The following is a 19,858-nucleotide window of genomic DNA, read 5'->3' as shown; positions in this document are numbered from 1 at the left end:
AATATCTATCTATCTATCTAATTACCAGTTTTACATCAGATTTATTTCTCATACTCTGGTTCTTGAACTCATCTGGTTCTTAAACTCGAACTTAGTACACATTACTTTGATTTTCTTCATTGCTCTGACTAAAAGATTTCTTAAGACAAAGTGACCCCACCTTCACTAGTGTCCACCTTCACATTTTTAATTTCCTGATCAACAAATACTCTTCTGTGTTCCTTTCACCACCAGACGGATATTTCACCAACTTGTTTTCTTTCTTCTTAAACTCGGTGTTACCCACTGACACATTCATTACATTACTAAACTTCAGAATCCTCTTACAATACGCTCACTTATCCTTTTCATCCATACCACTTTATCTGCCCTTTTCTAAACACAGGAACACCCACCCCAGCTTCCCTGTCAGAAACACCAGTACCTCCCACTATTATTACAAATCACTCATAACTTTACATTTCTGCCATTTCTCCCTATTTTCACAAGTCAAAATTCATATAATGTCTTACCCACAACCTCTACTCCACCCCCATGCCACCAAATTAACCATCTCACATTGCATTAGGTCTAGGACCATTATAAATTGAGTTTCCCTCATGAGTGGTTTGTTCTGGTACCCTGAATTCCTATTTGAGGTTGGAGTGTCCATGGTGTACAGTGGGCTGTATCTAATCCATGCTTTGTATCTCTCATTTCTATATCTCATCATCAACACAGAGTTAAAAAAAACATGTGTATGTGGAGATCTGTGTGATTATATGTGATGCAAAGAGAGCTTGTGTGTACCTGAAGACAGTAGTCTATGCGCTCCAGGATGCTTGAGAAGTTGGGCCGGTCTTCAGGCTGATGCTGCCAGGTCTGAGTCATTATTCTGTACCTGTCCATGAAAAGTAGACAACATGAGGCTCTTCACTAAGTATTCACTTGTCATCTATTACAGTTGGCCCATTATGAGTGTTCTTATTTCTGCTTATCCAGTACTTACACAGGTCCAGGGCAGTTTTTGGGAGGATCCATTCTCCCGCCATTTGTCACAAACTCCAGCACTTCCTGGTTGCTGCGGCTAGGATAAGGCATGTAACCAAGGGAGAAAATCTCCCAGAGAAGTACTCCGAATGACCTGAAAAACAGTTGCACGTTTTCCAGTGATCTCAGACAACCATAATAATTTAAAGTTTATAAAAACCTATATTTGTCACAGGCCATGTATAATCACCATTCAACCTTAATGTATATACACAGTCAGTGCCTGTGCTGGGATTTGAACTCATGGTTCTCAAGTTAGTGCAAACAACATACATTTTGACACAACCATTTTATAGTTTATTCAAGACTATTTTGTTTAGAAGCAACAAACAGTTCTACAGTGTTGGAAAATGAAAGTTTATTAAGCAAGTGTAGGGTAAATTAATGTACGAATACAAACATCAGCAGGTACAGGTGGTTTGCGGTTTTACTTTACATGCAACCATACAAAACTCTGGTTAGGACATTCTTTTTAGCATCCTTAGCATTAGACCTGAGCATTACTTGTGCTAAAAGAGTTTGTCTCAAGTGTCACTCGGGCAACTGTACAGATACATCTTGTGTAAGTGTTAGAACTGAGAATCACTCTAGCTGTAAAAGTGTTGTCTGTGCTGCCATTCTTTGGAGAAATTATTTCTGAATGAATTTTTTCACTAATTATGAAATACCCATACAGCACCCAAACTGAAGAAAATCTGGGAGATATACCAGGCCATTGTAGCAAAATTTCAGAGCGTTTACATTCTGGACTGTGATGTAAGAATCAATGAAAGTCTCATGGCTTATAAGGGCAAACTGTCATGGATACAATACATTGTGTCAAAAAGAGTAAGATTTGGCATGAAGTTTTACGAGCTTTGTGAATCTAAAACTGGATATTTGGAATTTGGTTCTGTAAAGAAGGGAAGGGACAATTTTTGATTCAATAAACAATCAGTACAGTGTTGCTACGTCATCTGTACTAACTTTGATAGATGCTTGGCTGGATCAAGGTTACTGTGTAACCATGGACAATTTTTATACTTCACCAGATATATTTGACATCTTGCTGCAAAGAAAGTCTGACGCATATGGAGCAGTGCATCCTAACCGTTGTGGCATGCCTGAAGACTTTGGCAGTGCTAAATTACAGAGAGGTGCGCTAGTAGCTTGGCAAAAGTGTAAAGTGCTTTTGCAGAAATGGAAAGACAAGGAAGATGTTTGTCTTCTTAGCACTGTACATAAAGCAGCTACAGTGACTGTACAGGCAAAAGGCAACAAGAAGGTTACGAAGCCTTGTGCTGTGGTCGATAACAATAGCATGATGGGCGGCATAGTTCATGCGGATAAAGAATTGACTATCACGTTATGCGGAGGCAAAAAGAGGAATGCTGCAGAAAGATATTTCCTCATCTGGTGGAACAGTGCATCTGGAATGCATTTGTCCTATACAAACAAAAAGCTGGTGAAACTGTATCTCATGCAGATTTTACATGGCAGCTTGTAGAACAAATCATTGCCGTACATCCACTGTCCACACTACTACTAAAGAGACGTGGTCGACCCAGCACATCGTGGATCAATCCATAGCTTCTTATTGGTAGACATTTTATTGATTATAGACCTCCAACAGAAAAGAAACAGAATCCAACTTGTACCTGTGCAGTGGGCTGCTCAAAAATGGATAAATCTGGAAGGAAAATCCAAAAAGAAACACGCTATTATTGTGCAAATTGTGATGTTGTATTGTGTCTTTCACCATGCTTTAAGGTTTACCACACAAAGGACTCATTTTGAGATTTTAGTATCATTAGTAGTATTATTATTACTGTTATTATTGTTCATTACATATTATTATTTTTATTTATCATTTCTATTGTTATTTGTATTATCATTATACTTTTGAGATTTAATAAAAATGTAATTTTTTCATGCCAAAGAAAAAGGCAAAGCTTTTTACATTTTTTTTGGAATAAAATGCAATGCTAAGGAGGTTAAATGCCATTAATTTGAAATGCAACAGGATCACTGGTGTGCAGATGCCAGTTTGGGGAGTCTGAGACAAAGCAATGACAGCAAAAGTTTTTTGATTCAGCAATTCTGCAATTCCCATTGTGCCGATTACAGTACCTTTTGTAATCTCTACAAAATGGAGATTAATACTGTATTCATCATATGACTACAATGAAGCTGAAAGAGGACATTTTTTGGATAGGTTCTATTGTGTTTTGTGTTGTGTTTAAAACTTATGTTTTCCATGCTGAATTTGTCCAGGTTTGTTGGTTGTGCTTATAGTTAATATATTTTATTGAATTTTTATAACTGGTGGTTTGTTCCCAATATTATTACTGCCATTTGAGATTGGGAGATTTTCAACATGGAATGGTTAAGCACTCTTATCTTGCCATGGTAGGCTAGAACGTCTAAACCATCTCTAAATTAAGCTATAGAAGGTGGAATCATACATAAGAGCACTGACATTGGGTCATCTTCAGTTCTACTTCTCCCTTGAGTCAGGTGACTACCAGATTTACACATGGAAACAAAAAGGTCATCTGCGCAATCTAGACAAGATCCTTGAACAGCACATGTTATAGTTCCTAGCACCATTGTAAGAGTTCAATTTTCACCCTGGTTTGAATAGCACCTAGCAAGATGACCAGGTAATTGTTAAAAGAAGCTAAGCTTTATTATTTGCTGAGTTTGTGCTCAAGTTTCATATTTTTATCTTCTCAGCTTATTCTTAAAGGCTGAAAGTGTTAGTTTAATATTTACTATGATAAAGGTTTGAGCTATTAAAGGAAGGCATTTCTAGTTATTTTATAGCAAAAATATATAAAGTTTAAAATAAAAAGTCATATTTAAGGCATAATCATTGTTGTATTGTAAGGTTTAGGCTAAGTTTCCTATTGATTGTATCCAGCTGGATTAAAAAAAAGCAAGCCATTGTCTTTTAAACCATGAGAACAGAATAAAAGTGCAGAATCTCGTGGTTGTAGGCACATTTGTTAAATACATTTAAAAAAGTCACGTACTCCTAAGCTGACAGGACTATCAATCAACCTAGTGGACTAGGTTAATTGTGGTTATTTAAAGTATCAATGTTTGTCATGTCCTGTTTGCAACTGAGTGTAACCAATCATGTTAAAAGTTTTCTGATTATGTAATGAATTCCATGGAATTGTGATCTAATCAGTGTAGTTTTAATATAGCGCAGAAGACACTTGCTAATAAGTTGCTTGTGCTATAGGTGTTAACTCTTGCAAGACTTAGATAATAAAGAATAATGATTGATGCTTTCTCCTGCCTGTGTGTTATTGCCTAAACTGAGGCATCCAGTGGGGGATGCCAGTAAATTTTTTCCACACCATCTATTACAACAATCAGACAGTTTTTATAAGTGAAGTGAAGAGTTTCAATGACTCTTTGACCACCCTGTTGTCACATAAACGCAGTATCTGACCACACAGTTACCATGTCATTTCTGTCCTCCATCCTGTCTACTCCAAACTGTATATCTGGCAATTGCAGTCTGATCCAGACTTGCATTGGAGTGCTGCTGAACACCTGGTTGAAAACCATATGTCATCTGTATGGCTCCAGTACTATAATGTAAAGCCATATGTTTTGCAAAATATTGTGTTTTATTCAGTGCTAACAAATCCATTAATAAAGTATATCAAATCGAAATCCAAAAATGTGTAGTTCTAGACAAATGGACAATTCCTTTGCTTATTTTTGAAATGCTGTTGTACAGAGCTAAAGTTACATATTCTGTACAACATCATTCATGAAAATTGGACCAGTGCCTTAGAGTGCAGCTATTTTTGCATTAGCATACTTCATTTAATAAAGCTGATAAGAAGGTACAGTACATGGCTAATGGGTTACATAATAATGCAATTGTAATGTTGTAGATGCATCTTTGGTTGATTCACTTTTCTAATAAACACAGAAACCATTCAAAAATAATTATGTAACAATAAAAACTGTTTAGATTTCCATTCTTCTTAGTTAAAGAAAAAGGGACTATTATTTTTCACAATACTTATGTCATTTATATTTTATATTGATGTCATAGTATATCTACAGCATAGTTTGGACTGAAAATGATATTCATTTTGAGATTATCTGCAAATATTCATGATCATTAAAATTTCATGGCTGCTCGACCTTGTGTGCGTATCTCTGTGAAAGGCTGGCATAACATTTGACTTGCTTGCTAAAAATGTAGATATTTCCAGCTAAAGTGCAATAATCAGTCATGATTCTAATTCAGAGTACAGTCAATGGTTCATCAAGGGGTGGGTAGTTGGGAATGGTTTCCCTTTAACTAGTAAAAATTAAAAATAATTGATAATACAAAATTACAATAGGTTCCATAACACATTACATACCATTTTCAATTAAACATGTATTTTAGCTCTTCACCTCAGTGTGTCTGTCATCAGATTAATTTGCACTGTGTGTGTATGAATGTATATGTGGTATTCAAATATTATAATCCATATTTTTAGCTGTTAACAATGTTTATTAAAATTGATATGATCTGAAGAACAAGAGAGAAATATTTTGATTACAGCTCACAAAAACACCTTTCTTACCAGGTGTCAGTTTTGGAGGTGAAAATGCCTTCCATGAAAGCTTCAGGGGGCATCCACTTCACTGGTAGCATTGCTCGTCCTCCCTTCCTGTAGTAGCTGGCTCTGGAAGAGGAGGAAAATAATTAAAACAACAACAAAAACTGTTTTAGAAAGTGTCAGCAGCTTATAATGTTTGTTCAGACCAAAATTTTATTTTATTATATTATATATATATACATTTTTTAACGCTGGCTAAGCCAGATAAACATCCTCCTGATCCCTTTGAAATCCTTCAGAATCTGTCTCCTCCTCCTCCGCACCTTTTTCTAAGGTGTATTTCTCATTAGAAAACATCTTCTGCAAGTCATACTTATTAATTGTTCTCCACTGATCGGTGAGTGAGATGAATACGCTTAACCATTTCTCTTTTCTTTTCCTTAAGTTGCCTATCAGCATACAATGTTAGTCATGTGCCTTCCATCACTCTGTTAAAATTTCTCTGTCTGGTATTCAGGACCTTTAATTGCCTCTCCCTTTCTCAACCAGAGCTTAATGATCATTTCCATCACTAAAGAGTTGATTTCCTCCTGTGCACCAACATCCCTATTTACTGCATCTGTAGAAGAGGATTCTTCACTTATTAAACAACAAGGCAAGGAATGGACTATTAGTAAACACACACAAATTCAGTATTAAATATGGGCCCATGCTGAAGATATCTGCATATTTTTGTAAAAGAAGCTTAAGTGTTCATACTGCTTAAATGAGTACATTCAAGTCACAATGCATTTGAAGGAAATGTTGTGGCAGATAAAATATTAGCAACAGAAACAAATCAGCAATACCCAACTCCATGTGGACCGAGTAACTGAACTTTGCTTCAAAATAAAGGGTGGAGGAGTGTGTTTCTACATTAATCAAGGCTGGTGTAACAAGGTGACAGTTCTTTTTAAATCATGCTCTCCCAACCTTAAATTGCTTATTATAAACTGTAAAATCCATCCATTTTTTTTTTTCCATTTTCCAACCCGCTGAATCCGAACACAGGGTCATGGGGGTCTGCTGGAGCCAATCCCAGCCAACACAGGGCACAAGGCAGGGAACCAATCCCGGGCAGGGTGCCAACCCACCGCAGGACACACACAAACACACCCACACACCAAGCACACACTAGGGCTAATTTAGAATCACCAATCCACCTAACCTGCATGTCTTTGGACTGTGGGAGGAAACCGGAGCGCCCGGAGGAAACCCACACAGACACGGGGAGAACATGCAAACTCCACGCAGGGTGGACCCGGGAAGCGAACCCGGGTCTCCTAACTGCGAGGCAGCAGCGCTACCACTGCGCCACCGTGCCGCCCTATAAACTGTAAAATGCCCTACCAAATATGAAAAAATTCTAGATTACTGCTATGCAGCTATTAAAGGATGTTTATCCTGCCTTCTCCCATGCCCCCCTTGGTAGTTCTGACTATGATTCATTGAATTCCTGCTTTCAAATAAAAGCTGAAAAAAATAAAGTCACTCAAAAGAATGGTTAAAAAGTTTATCAGCAAGGCAACAGAGGAGCTTCAGGACTGCATTGTCTGTATAGACCGGAGTTCCTTCAAAATTGCCACGTCCAACATACACAAATATAGTGATGCTAGAACTTTATATATTAGGTTTTATAAAGATGTTTGCATTCCAATAAAAACAATTGTGAAGATTAGCAATGATAAGCCTTGGTTCAACTCAGAGTTCAGACAACTGTGCCAGGACAAAGAATGTGTTTTCAGATCTGAACACCATGAGGAATACAGGAAAACCAAGTATATGTCTTGGAGAAAGGGATCAGAGGTGCAAAAAGAAAACACTCAGATAAGCAGCTGGAACAATTGTCTGTAAATGATAGTGCATCAGTCTGGAGATGACTTAAACAGGTCAATACAAGAAACAAACCAAACAATTCTGCTGGCCCCAGTCTAGCTAATCAGTTTAATCCTTTTTATGGTTGCTTTGAAAGACAAGGGGACATAAATCTACCTGATGGTCTCACTGTTTCTACTCTATATTCAATCTTTTTCTCAGCTTGTCCCTCCTGTAATCACTGTAAAATGTCTCTACAGCTTATTCAAAAAGCAAAATATTAAAAAAGCTGCAGGTCCAGAACTTATTTTCCCTTCCACACTCAGGAACTGGGCAGACCAGTTGTTTACAGTATTTCCAGACATTTTCAATAAAATTCTTGATCTGAGCACTGTTCCTGCCTGCCCCCACCATCATGCCAAAAGCAAAAAACAAATCAAAAGTCACACACCAGCCTTTGCGGTAAAGAAGACCTTTAAACATTTTATTCTGAATTACCTCAAGAATGCTACAAAAGACAAAACAGACTTACTGGGTCCATTTCAGTTTGCATACAAAGCCAAACAGTCTGTGGATGATGCAGGGAATTTAGGACTGAGCTTTATTTACCAGCACGAGGAGCATATTTGAGGGTCTTGTTTGTGAACTTTAACTCTGCTTTCTATACAATCATGCCAGAGCTCCTCGATAAGAAACTCATCCAGTTCAACCTGCCAAGTCCAATGTGCCATTGGATCACAGACTTTCTTATAGATGTATGTGCAGTCAAGCACACACAAACCTAAACCATTAACCCTTAGTACTGGTGCACCACAGGGAAGTGTCCTTTCCTCACAACTCTTCTTACTTTATACGAATGACTATACCTCTGTCGATTTGTCTATCAAAGTTCTTAGATTTACAGATGACATCACTCTAATAGGCCTAATTTCAAACAAAGATGAGTCCATATATAGACAAAAGATGTATAATTGTAGTGCAGCCATAATAATCTGGACCAAAACGTCTTGGGAGATGATCATTGATATCAGAAAACAGTCACTTGCTCTCTTATCACTTGCAGTAAATGGCTCAACTGTTGGGATGACAGAATTATTTAGGTTTCAGGGCGCTGTGCTGTCACAAAACCTTAAGCAGTTGTTTATTTTTGTTATGCATAAAGGAACTTCAAAAGTCCAAAAAGTGACAGTTTACTCTATTCAGATTCTTAAACATAAAGGAGATATTTGCAAGAAAAGATCGCTCTCAGTATTTGTTAGGTAGGCAACTTAAATTCAATTAAAATGCTGCAGAAGTTCTTTTTTTAAATATCCAAATATTAGCAAGAAAATGATGCAACAGAGGCGAGGGAGTGAAACGTGAATATCTGGAGTCAAATCTGTCTGAGTAACAAAGCGTTAAAATAAGCATTTTGACGGAAGAATACGTTACATCTAGTAGAATCGTCAAAATTTTCAGGTATACTGTGATATTGATTTTTGGTCATACTCTGCACTCTTAAGGTGTCCTAAGCGCTTGGCTAAAAAGTCAGGGAATGTATTACCATGTTCTTCCAGCTAACTGACATTACTCTAAATACAGTACAGAGTAGTTATATGTGATGGGTAAGATTTCAGCCATTTTAGCCATTTACTGTTTTCCAAATTAATAGGAATGACTATGTTTGGATGGATGCATTATTCCATTGTAAAATAAAGCTGCTGAGGGCTTTCCTGCCTTAACCCAGGTCCGATATGCCTGTATGAAGTCTCCCATACAGGCAGTTAAAGAGGGAAAGCAAGCTAACCCTAATGGCTGTAAACTACACTAGCACTGAAATCGGTCCTATAGCAACATTCAGTAATTGGCCCTTGGACAAAGTCATCTTAGTTTTTCCATTATTTGATCATCTTTTGCATTCAAATGCACTGACATGTTCATTTATCCATATTTTGTACTCCTCATGTTATTAACAAAGTATTTCATTTTAGTTTTTTAAACCAAAAGTGTTTGGGTTGCTCTCTGAAAAAATGGTCTAAATGAATGCTGGCCCTCATCTAAAAACAAGAGGACAGTGGTAAAATCATTCACACAGATTCAAAAATCACAATTCTACACAAGGAAGGAAAAGGAAATTGTTCCCACCAAAGTACTTGCACTCAATGGAACTTATTAAAGTTTGTACTTTGTAAAGTATGCTGGGATACGTTGATATCTAAGAGAAAATGTTCCTGCATAACATCTCAGAAAATGTTCCTCTTTAGGTGGAAATAAAATATTTCTCTATTATAAAAAAAAATCATGGAAGGAGACAAGACGTGATTGTCTCAGAGAGACACTTTCACGTCCCGCGAGACGAGTTTTTGTGCCAAGAGATGTAACCACACCCGTGATTTGGAAAAGTCCTGCCTACATAACCACGCACATGGTTCAATCATTTTTCAGTTGTGTGAATGCTATTGTCAGACACATTTCTTGTAGGAGAGACTGCGTCTCATTGGGGTGCGTTCAGCCTCCCTCTTCACAACGCGAGCGGCAGAGACGCGAAGTGGCTGGCGCGTAGCCCAGGCCAGGGGATGAGCAAAAAGTTACATATTTTCACCTAAAATGCTATCAATAAAGCTGACTACTCCAGCACCTCAAGATAAAAACCACTGAACTGGAGGAGGAAAGAGTTGGTCTGCACTTTTAGAAGGAAACTGGACAAAAGTGACCATTGATCCTCTAGAGCAATGGTGAGTGAAAGAGGAAGACCCCTTCTAGTGTCGCCCTAGATTTCCATCAGAGTTCATATAAAAGGACTACTTCCCCACAAAGCATTGATTCTGGAGAAGGGAAGTCGGAGACACTGGAGTCGGTGCCAAGCGTACACTACTGCAAAACAATTAATCTGATGACCTATTTTCATATCACAGCTGCACAACATAAACACAAATTCAGTTGTCTTGGTTGGCTGCAATGAAAAACTTTAGATTTTTACTGTTATTTCTAACCAGAACTTTTCAAGATAAAGCTCAAAATAAAAATATCATGAAACGTTAACTTCATCTTTTTGAAGAGTTTAGGCTCATTTTAATGGCAAGCACCATAACCAATATTTACAGGACCATTTAAGTCTTAATTATTTTGGATTTCCTACACACTAAACAATACATCCATTCTCTTAAAGCAAGCAATTTAAAGCAATTTTAATACACATCCTGGAAGGGATTCATATTTTAAGCCATACACTAGAAAACTGTGAGATGGTGGAAAAATCTGTGTTGAATTCACATTATTCCTACCTGTAAATATCTCGTGCCATACCAAAATCTCCAATCTTAGCAACTCTTCCAGGGCCTTTGCATGTCAGAAGGCAATTCCTAGCTGCTATGTCCCTGTACACCAAATGGATACAAAAAGATTAAGTTATTCAGTGCCAAAAACAGTGAACCTACCCTTCTTTCCTAAAACCGAGCCCCTCATCCGCCTAAGGGCTGCTGGTCAAATGCCAGATGATACCAGTTCAACCCCAACCATTCTACTGTTTATCACTAGTTACATTTTGTTGTGTTCCATTTGTATAGTGGAATGGTACTGAACACAATTTACTCACTGTGTCAAACATTATATAAAATGAGTGTTAACTGGTTCAGTGATATTGCATATTTTGCACCAGAAATACAGTAACTGACTAGATGTAACAATCAGAATGCATTTGAAAAAGAAATCTTTAGCCTTGCAGCTTGCATGGTTCTAGTAAGGTGTCCTCTCATCAGGCTGTACTGCACATTATGTCTAATGAGGCTCTCGAGACTCTCTTGCCCTCACAGCTATGTGCTGACTTTCCTCTAATCAAAAAAAGTAATGAAATCAGAAACCTGTGAATGAAGTGGTTCTCCTCCAGGTACTCGCATCCACGTGCAATGTCTCGAGCCACATTTAACAAATCCACCATGGACAAGCTGGAAGGCTGACCCTGAAGACAGTGACAGAATTATTTAAAATATTTTAACAAGAATAACCCACAAATCAGGAATGGAAAAGAAAAGGGAAACCCAACACTGAATTATAACACTAACCTATCTATGCAAGTTAACCTTTCAAACAGCCAATTTCTAGATGCTGAATCGCACCACAAGTTAATTTGGTAGAAAGAGTACAATACAGCACATTACAAATTTCAATTTTCTTTTTGCTGTACAACAGGCCAGCTGCTACTAATGGCATCAGCCAGCAGATGGCGCTCAATCACAAGACATTTTTAAGCAGAGTAACTTGGCTTTAGCAAAAACCTCTTTAATCTTGCTCCTTGTTACAGCTTTTGTTTTTGTTGTTTAAGTACTTCCAGAAGAAAACACACCTTCAAACTTAAGCAACATCGCAAAGTACCTCAAGCTGTGCTGCCTAATCTGGGTATTGTGTGACCTTTTTTGTCAAATGTCTATTAATTAATGACAGTCTACAATAGATCCCCACCCTCTGCTTCAGAAAAATCAACTATCCATTTACTGACTCTGCTCAATATAATCGCAGGCTCACAGAGGCAGACCCTCTCCAACTAAAATAACACAAAAGACACATCTGTAAGCTAACTACTGTATGCTGTTGTAATTTAAAACCAGAAAAATAACACAAACAAATATGCAAAAGTACAAATGATTTTTTTTTTGTGAATCAAAGAAAGAATGCTGTCCAATACAACTTGACCTTGAGTATTTTTTTTTATTGAAAGTGTCTCACTTTACTAAATATGGATGTGCTCTTGGCAATGGTATATTAGTTGAAATTCACCTTCACTGGTTTTTAACAGTGGATAGGGGAATGGATCTCAATAAAAATAAAAAAGGAACTATAATTATATACTGAAAATAATAATAATAATGCAATTTATTTATAGGGGCACTTTACATTAGTAGTAAATCACAAAGTGCAACATAAAAAGATTAAACAAAGGCAAGGCAAGATAAAAACACAGACAAAACAACAATAATTATAGCATTCTTGTTAATAAGCTTTCCTAAATAAAAAAGTCTTTAGCTGTTTTTTAAAACAGCCCACAATCTGCTGTGTTCTCAGGCTCTCTGGTAGGGCATTCCAGAGCCGTGGAGCAGCGGCTGCCAAGGCTTAGTCATCCATTGTATGAAGTTTGGTCACAGGGGGCGAAGGCGGTAGGTATTTGTAAAACGGAGGTTTCTTGTAGTGGATTATAATATAAGGAGTTCTTTAAGATATTGTGGTGCATTTCCATGGATACACTGGTGAGTAAACAAACATAGTTTGTATTCAATACGGAGATGGATAGGGAGCCAATGAAGTGACCGAAGGATTGGTGAGATATGTTCATATTTCATCACCCTCATCAGGATTCTTGTAGCACTATTTTGAATTTGTTGGAGCTTTTAAAGGCTCTTGTTGGTTATCCCGATGAGGAGTGCATTACAATAGTCCAGTCTGGATGAGACAAAGGCATGAACCAGCTTTTCAGCATCACAGAGGGAGAGGTAGGGACGGAGTTTGGCTATGTTTCAGAGATGAAGGAATGCAATTTTACAAAGGTCATGGATATGTACAGTATATCAAATGACAGATGGGAGTCTAACTTGACACCCAGATTTATAACAGAAGGGTAGAGGGTAATGGTACGGTCAGAAAAGGAAATACAACTTACAGAGGAACCAAGTTGATTGGGGGGGGGGGGGGGGGGGTGCCAATTAAAAGAGCTTCAGTTTTGGTGCTGTTCAGCTTGAGGAAGTTCTTGGACATCCAGGCCTCAATCTCATCCAAGCAAGAGGAAAAAGTTGATGGAGGTGTAAGAGAAGTTGAATCCAGTCTCACACAGAGCTGCATATCATCGGCATAGCAATGGAATGAAACTCCATGCTTGCGGATGATGTGACCCAGGGGTAGTATATAGATATTAAAGACGGTCAGCTCCTAGGACTGATCCTTGTGGGACTCCACAGGTGACAGTGTGGGTATGAGATTTAGCATCCCCCAAGGCCTCATACACAGTCCTGTCTGTAAGATAGGACTTGAACCACTCGAAAGCAATGCCAGAAAGTCCAATTGTATAGTGAAGATAATAAAGGAGAATATTATGATCTACCGTATCAAATGCAGCTGTAAGGTCCAGGAGGATAAGGAGTGATGGAGAGCTCTGGTCAACAGCCATCAGGAGGTCATGGTGACTCTGACTAGGGATGTCTCTGTGCTGTGGAAAAGTTCGGAAGCCAGACTGAAATTTTCAAATAGATTGAATTTTTTGAGGTGATTCCTGAAGCTGAACCAAAACAACCTTTTCCAAAACCTTACACAAAAATGGAAGGTTGGAGATCGGACGATAGTTTGCTATCACTTCAGGATCCAAAGAGGATTTTTTTTTAAATGAGGTCTAATTTTTGCAGTTTTCAAGGCCAGTGGAACTAAGCCGCTCTGGAGAGATTGATTAATGATGTCAGCAATATGAGGGCTTATATCTGATACATTAGCTTATATCAGAGGAGTAGGTAAAGGGTCCAATGAACACATTGAAGGTCGCATCCTCTGTATGATGTCCTCAACTTCTTTAACTGTGGTACAGAGGAACTGGGAAAGGCAGCCCATTGGCTTTGATGTAGAAACATCCAGCGATGGAGGGCTGGAGGCAGACAATGAGGAGCAGATGCTGTCCACTTTAGAGGTGAAATATTCAATAAAATGATTGCACTGCTCCTCTGTGAAATTATTACGGGCGTAGGTGTGAGGATTGAGTAAATGGTTTATCATGGAAAAAAGTTGTTTGGAATTTCCAGGACTGTTGTTGATTAAATTTGAACAGTATTTAGATCTGGCCGTGGTCAGTGCTCTGGAGTAGTTTTTTTGGTGTTCCCTATAAGCTAATTTGTGGACCGTTAAACTGGTTGCAACAAAACACCGCTCGAGGGCTCGCCCAGCTGTTTTCATCTGTTGAAGCTCACTTGTAAACCACGGGGCAGATTGTACAAAAGAGACTACTCGTGATTTAACTGGGTCTCAAGAATGTTGTGGAGCCCATTGTTGTAGTAATCGACTAATTCACTGACAGAAGAAAGGTGGGGAGCAATGGAGAAGATCTTAATGTCAGCATTTAAATCAGTCAAATTTATTTTTTTCAGGTTCCTGAAGTGGATACAGCGCTGTGGTTTAGAGTATAGTGAATTTGTGGGTAAATCCATTGAGACAATTTTGTGAGCAGAAACACCCAGATCAAGTACTGGCAAGTATGGCCCTTGTTGTGACTGGGATCTCGACAAGTTGCCTCAGATTTAGACAGTCCAGGAGCTCTAAGAGCTGGGCAGCAGAATAATTAGAGGGTGTGTCCACATGAAATGTTCAGATCTCCAAGAATCAGTACATTTGATGATGTTGTACAGAAAGATGAGAGCAGCTCATTCATTTCCGTAATGAAATCAAGGTGTTGTTTTGGTGGTCGTAAATAAGAAGTATTGTTATAAAAAGTGGATGCTTGCAATTTATTGCCAAATAAATTACCCGGCTTAAAGGAACATTTCATGGTAAACTATCCACCCATCTAACTGTCAGTTTTGTAAACCCACCAGACAGAAAGGGTGTGGAAACTTGTCCCTGGAATCTACAAGTGTAAAGCAGGAGCAGGCTGTTAATAGGATACCCCGAAAAAAACATCTCCCCTCCAGTGGACACCTGAACATACAACCCCTTTGGGGACAAATTATGGTCGCCCATGAACCTCACCTTAGAGAGAAATTTTGTGAATAAAAGTCAGCTGGGGTCAGAATGGAAATGAGCTGACTTGCTGTGATACTGTGCTTCTAAGCATCAAACAATGTTTAAAAAACTACACTCAAGTCAAGTCAAGTTGGGGAGCATGCACTGGTACAGTGCGTTGCCGCACCCACTACATGAGGAAACAACTCGGGATCCCGGTTTGCAACCCCCCCGACAGACACATGATCCAGTCCCGACCCTCCGCAAATGACCCTCTATCTGCTGCAGTCAGATGTTATGTGGGAGACCCCTTGGCCTGGTCCAGCCACTCGGGGTCCCCAGCAATGAGGATCTTACGAGCTGGATCACCCTCGGGTAAACGCACCACATGGTCGTAGTGCTGTAACTGACGCTCCCTCACAATGCAGGTAATGTGCCTCATTCAGGACTCCATTAACAACCGCTCATTCGACACAAAGTCAAACAAATGGTACCCCAAGGATTTTCTGCTGAGACACAGTACCAAAGGAGTCCAGTCTTCATCTCAGGTCACTGGATAGCGTCCATGTCTCACAACCATATAGTAAGACAGGAAGCACCAGGACTCTAAAGACTGAAGACCTTCGTACCTTTTGCATAGATATCGGGAGTGCCACACACCCCTTTCCAGCGACCTCATGACCCCCCCATGCTCTCCCAATCCGTCTGACTTCATAGAAAGAGTCACCAGAGACATGAATGTCACTGCCAAGGTAAGTAAAACCTCTCAACAAGGTCGACACTCGCTCCACAAACAGGACACACTGCTGATGGCTCAGCCCAAGAGGAAGGCCTGGATCTTGGTTTTTATCCAGGACACTCGCAAGCCCAGACACTCAGACTCCTTGCTCAGTCTCTCGAGCGCCCCGATCAGAGCCTCCATTAACTCTGTGAAGATCACAGCATCGTCAGCAAAGTCAAGAAAAACTGCACTGAAGACTAAAATTTAAACAAAAAAATAATCCTACAAAATTTCCATCATGGCTACATAACCATCCGCACTGTAGCTCAGTCCCTGTGCTTTTCTGCCTGAAGCTGGGTGCCGGTGTCTTATTTGTAAAGATTAGCACACAGTAATGTGCGCTTGCAGCACAGACAGAAAAATGCAAACAGACTTGCTGCATACTCCCTTTTGGCCGGAACTGCCATCTTATTCCCCAAAGATGGCGATGAATTTGTTAAATATCAGCGTAGCTCAGCTCGGCTAAGAAACACATTTGCCCATTCAATTTACTTTAGAGAGAAGACTAAAATCTTAAACTGAATAATAAGTGAGGAAAGCTAAGCTAAGCATATTTTTGCATGCCCATAGCAATGCCACTGGTACAAATTCAGTTGAAACCCTTATATTCAAGGGGTGTCAAACACAGTGGTTGCCACTTTTCAATAACCATTTAATGCTGCCTATAGATTAAGCTTATGGACTTCCATCCATCCATTATCCAACCCGCTGAATCCGAACACAGGGTCACGGGGGTCTGCTGGAGCCAATCCCAGCCAATACAGGGCACAAGGCAGGGAACCAATCCTGGGCAGGGTGCCAACCAGGGCCGGATTTTCCTATAGGCTAACTAGGCTTCAGCCTAGGGCCTCAAGATCAAGAGGGGCCTACATTCAAATTGTTAGCAAAATTTTATTATCTCTCTTGTAATTTACAACTTAAAAATGGAAGGTGAAAGGGGCCTCATAAGTGGAATAGCCTAGGGCTTCTTTTCATATAAATCCGGCCCCTGGTGCCAACCCACCGCAGGACACACACAAACACACCCACGGGCCAATTTAGAATCGCCAATCCACCTAACCAGCATGTCTTTGGACTGTGGGAGGAAAACCATGCAGACACGGGGAGAACATGCAAACTCCACGCAGGGAGGACCCGGGAAGTGAACCCAGGTCCCCAGGTCTCCCAACTGCGAGGCAGCAGCGCTACCCACCGCGCCACTGTGCCGCCGCTTATGGACTTGATTTTTCAAATTAAATAGCCTTCCATTATTCTTTTTTCTTTAACCAGAAAGCAAAAAATAATGAGATGCAAAGCAGACCTACAGAAAACCAGCTAACTGAGGGGCCTCAATCCCCAATCCTGGAGGCTACTTATTCCCACTGGTCAATTTCTTATTTCAAAGCCAATTCATTCTGCTAATGAAACACGTTATTTAACTGTATAGCTTCTTTGAGCTGATATTATTTATTTGCTGAAAGAACCTTCCACATGTTTTGTGGGCCAGAACTGACTTGATATTTCTCCGAAGTTCACTTTTTTCTTTCAAATATTTTATAAAAACAAATATTCTATAATGGACACAGATGCAAATTGGATCAGGTTGAGCTGGTCATCTGTTGGCTCAATTTGCAACTCATTATTTTCTGGCTATTAATTACGGGGAAAAAAAAAAGAATAAAACTAAGGGTTCTGAATCTTAAACATTAAAATGAAGGCAAGACATCTGTAACCATTAGCAGCACTACATTTACATTTATTTATTTGTCTGAAGCTATGCCCAAGACGACTTACAACATCTGAGATACAACTGGTTACATTTCTTTTTGTTTTTCCAGTTGGAGCACAGGTAGGTGAAGTGACTTGCTCATGGTCAAACAGCATCAGAAGTAGGATTTGCACCCACAACCTAGAGTTGAACATGTCATAGCTAAATGTAGACTAGTTAAAATGAAATGAGATTAAAGTTAGTTTTCACCTAAGGTCTGTAAACACCCCTTAAACAGTAGCACTTCTGTGTAATATTTTCCTCCAGGGAATTCTGAACACTTACCAGTCTGGGCCGAGTCTTCTCGGAGAAATGATTTGAGATCACCACCAGCCATTAGCTCCAGCAAAATGAAACGGGGAAGTGCCTGGAGGCTGACTCCAATACAGCGCACAATGTTCTGGTGGCTGAACTTGCTGTGAGATCAAGAAATTTCCAGTGGTTATCAGAACATCAAATTCCCACATAAGGGTTACATTTTTTAATCTTTCCACAAATGTTTTTACAAATGAAGGCTGAGCCTCAAAAAATACAGGTTTTATCCTTTACTGTTGATTTCCCTTGGCATTTGCTACTGCCACACAATTAATGGATACAAAATTAAAATTTCAACTCCTTCAGCGGAGCCACAAGTGTCCCTTTCATCTTTCATGAGCTCACCTGATGATAAGGGCCTCCATCAAGAAATCCAGTTCATCTTGCTCTGAGCACACCTCAGGCAGAGTCTGCGGGGAACAGCCAGCATTGTGTTATGATCAGAGACAGCAAAGATCTTCAGAAGAAAAGGGTACACTACATCCTTGTAGCAGCTTTAAGCGACTTCATTTTATTTTAGATAAGGGGGAATTTAAGTGGAATAATGATTTCGGCCATATATATGACATCAGGAAATACACATCAAACAGGTTTTCACTCTTTTTATGTTATCTCTTCCTCTCAGATATGTTTTTAACAACCATTTTCTGTGTTCACCCCAGGTTGTGCAGTTGTTTCTCTCAAAAGGGGAGTTGAAACAAAATTTGCTATGGCAAGATGCCCTTTGTGATGCCAACCTCCTTTAGTTGGCTTTTTATGACTCATGAGAGGGGCAGTGACCTCATCCTAACCTCCAGGTCATTGGAGAACTTTATTTCTATTTTGGACCTGTACTCCATATTCATTCAAATTTAATCCACTGGCATTTTCTGGAATGACACAAAACTTTCTTGCATTTTCATATGGTATATTATCTGTCTGAAATACTAATTCGCCCTAGTTCCATGTGGAGATGAACTTAAATTGGCAATGATATAAATATATCAAAACACAAATTAAAAAGGCACTATGCCATCACCATTGGACTGCATTGGTGACACCTGGTAGAATGAACACTTGGATTTTCACCACATCTTGGTCCTCCCAATGTCATGAATCACATTAAATCTGGATTTACCAGATCAGGAACTGGCTTTGTAAGTTTCCAATATTTGTGTTCTTTAACTCACCATAGGTTGTATTTTCTTGCTTTTGTAGACAGGAGTCGAACTTTATTGGGTCATCATCTTCCATACCATATTTGTCACAAGGTGTTGCATTCTGATGTACCCTCATTTTGGTAACATTTTTGTGTTCACCTTCTCATTGATGGTCTGCAGTCCTTCTGTCTACAGTCACTTGCCCTTCATCAGTGGTCTGTTTTCTGACCACATCATTTCCACTCACTGGACGTTTATGTGGTGACCTATTCCTCGGTTCACAGCAGACACTGTTGTCCATATAGGTAAAACCTAGAAAGTGTTTGTGTTTCTGATACACTAAGAGGGCCTGACAATCATGTTGAATTTAAAGCCATCTAATTTTTCATTCTGTCAGTGATCAAACAGTCAGCTACAGGGAAAGAATGAATAATGTGGACACTCAGGGTAAGAACTGCATGTTATCTAAAATGGATACTCTGCAGTTCAAGAATTCTCAATTTATGTTATTGATTTTGGGACCACTGTTATCAGTGGTGGACGGTACTGTATTTCATTTAATGAGTAGCTATGCCTGCAGCTCATAAAAGTAATTCCATGTTTTTCTGTTGTGTAATATGAAAGTCTGTCCAATACAGACTGGATACAAACTGAACTTGCTTTTTGATGTTTTATAGGAAATGAGCACTGTAGGCAACCTTCTTCTGACAGATACTTTCGCTGTGCCATAAACAAAAACTCAGTTTCTCTACTTTATTCAATGCATAAA

At 39.2% G+C, this 19,858-nt stretch overlaps 1 protein-coding gene across 1 annotated transcript in view; it reads right to left on the bottom strand.

Annotated features, from left to right (window-relative positions):
• The window catches only part of LOC114648378 (ALK tyrosine kinase receptor), a 1,111,743-nt gene that overhangs the window by 25,324 nt on the left and 1,066,561 nt on the right, over positions 1–19,858 (bottom strand). The window contains 8 exon segments of the mRNA XM_051925325.1: positions 790–880; positions 989–1,123; positions 5,613–5,714; positions 10,706–10,798; positions 11,282–11,379; positions 17,921–17,935; positions 17,937–18,051; positions 18,296–18,360. Of these exon segments, the coding sequence (XP_051781285.1) occupies positions 790–880; positions 989–1,123; positions 5,613–5,714; positions 10,706–10,798; positions 11,282–11,379; positions 17,921–17,935; positions 17,937–18,051; positions 18,296–18,360 (714 nt within the window).

Source organism: Erpetoichthys calabaricus, chromosome 3 (assembly GCF_900747795.2).
Source record: "Erpetoichthys calabaricus chromosome 3, fErpCal1.3, whole genome shotgun sequence".
NCBI classification, from domain to species: domain Eukaryota; kingdom Metazoa; phylum Chordata; class Cladistia; order Polypteriformes; family Polypteridae; genus Erpetoichthys; species Erpetoichthys calabaricus.
The sequence above is the reverse complement of the archived record's forward strand: the minus strand, read 5'-3'. Positions and strand labels throughout refer to the sequence as shown.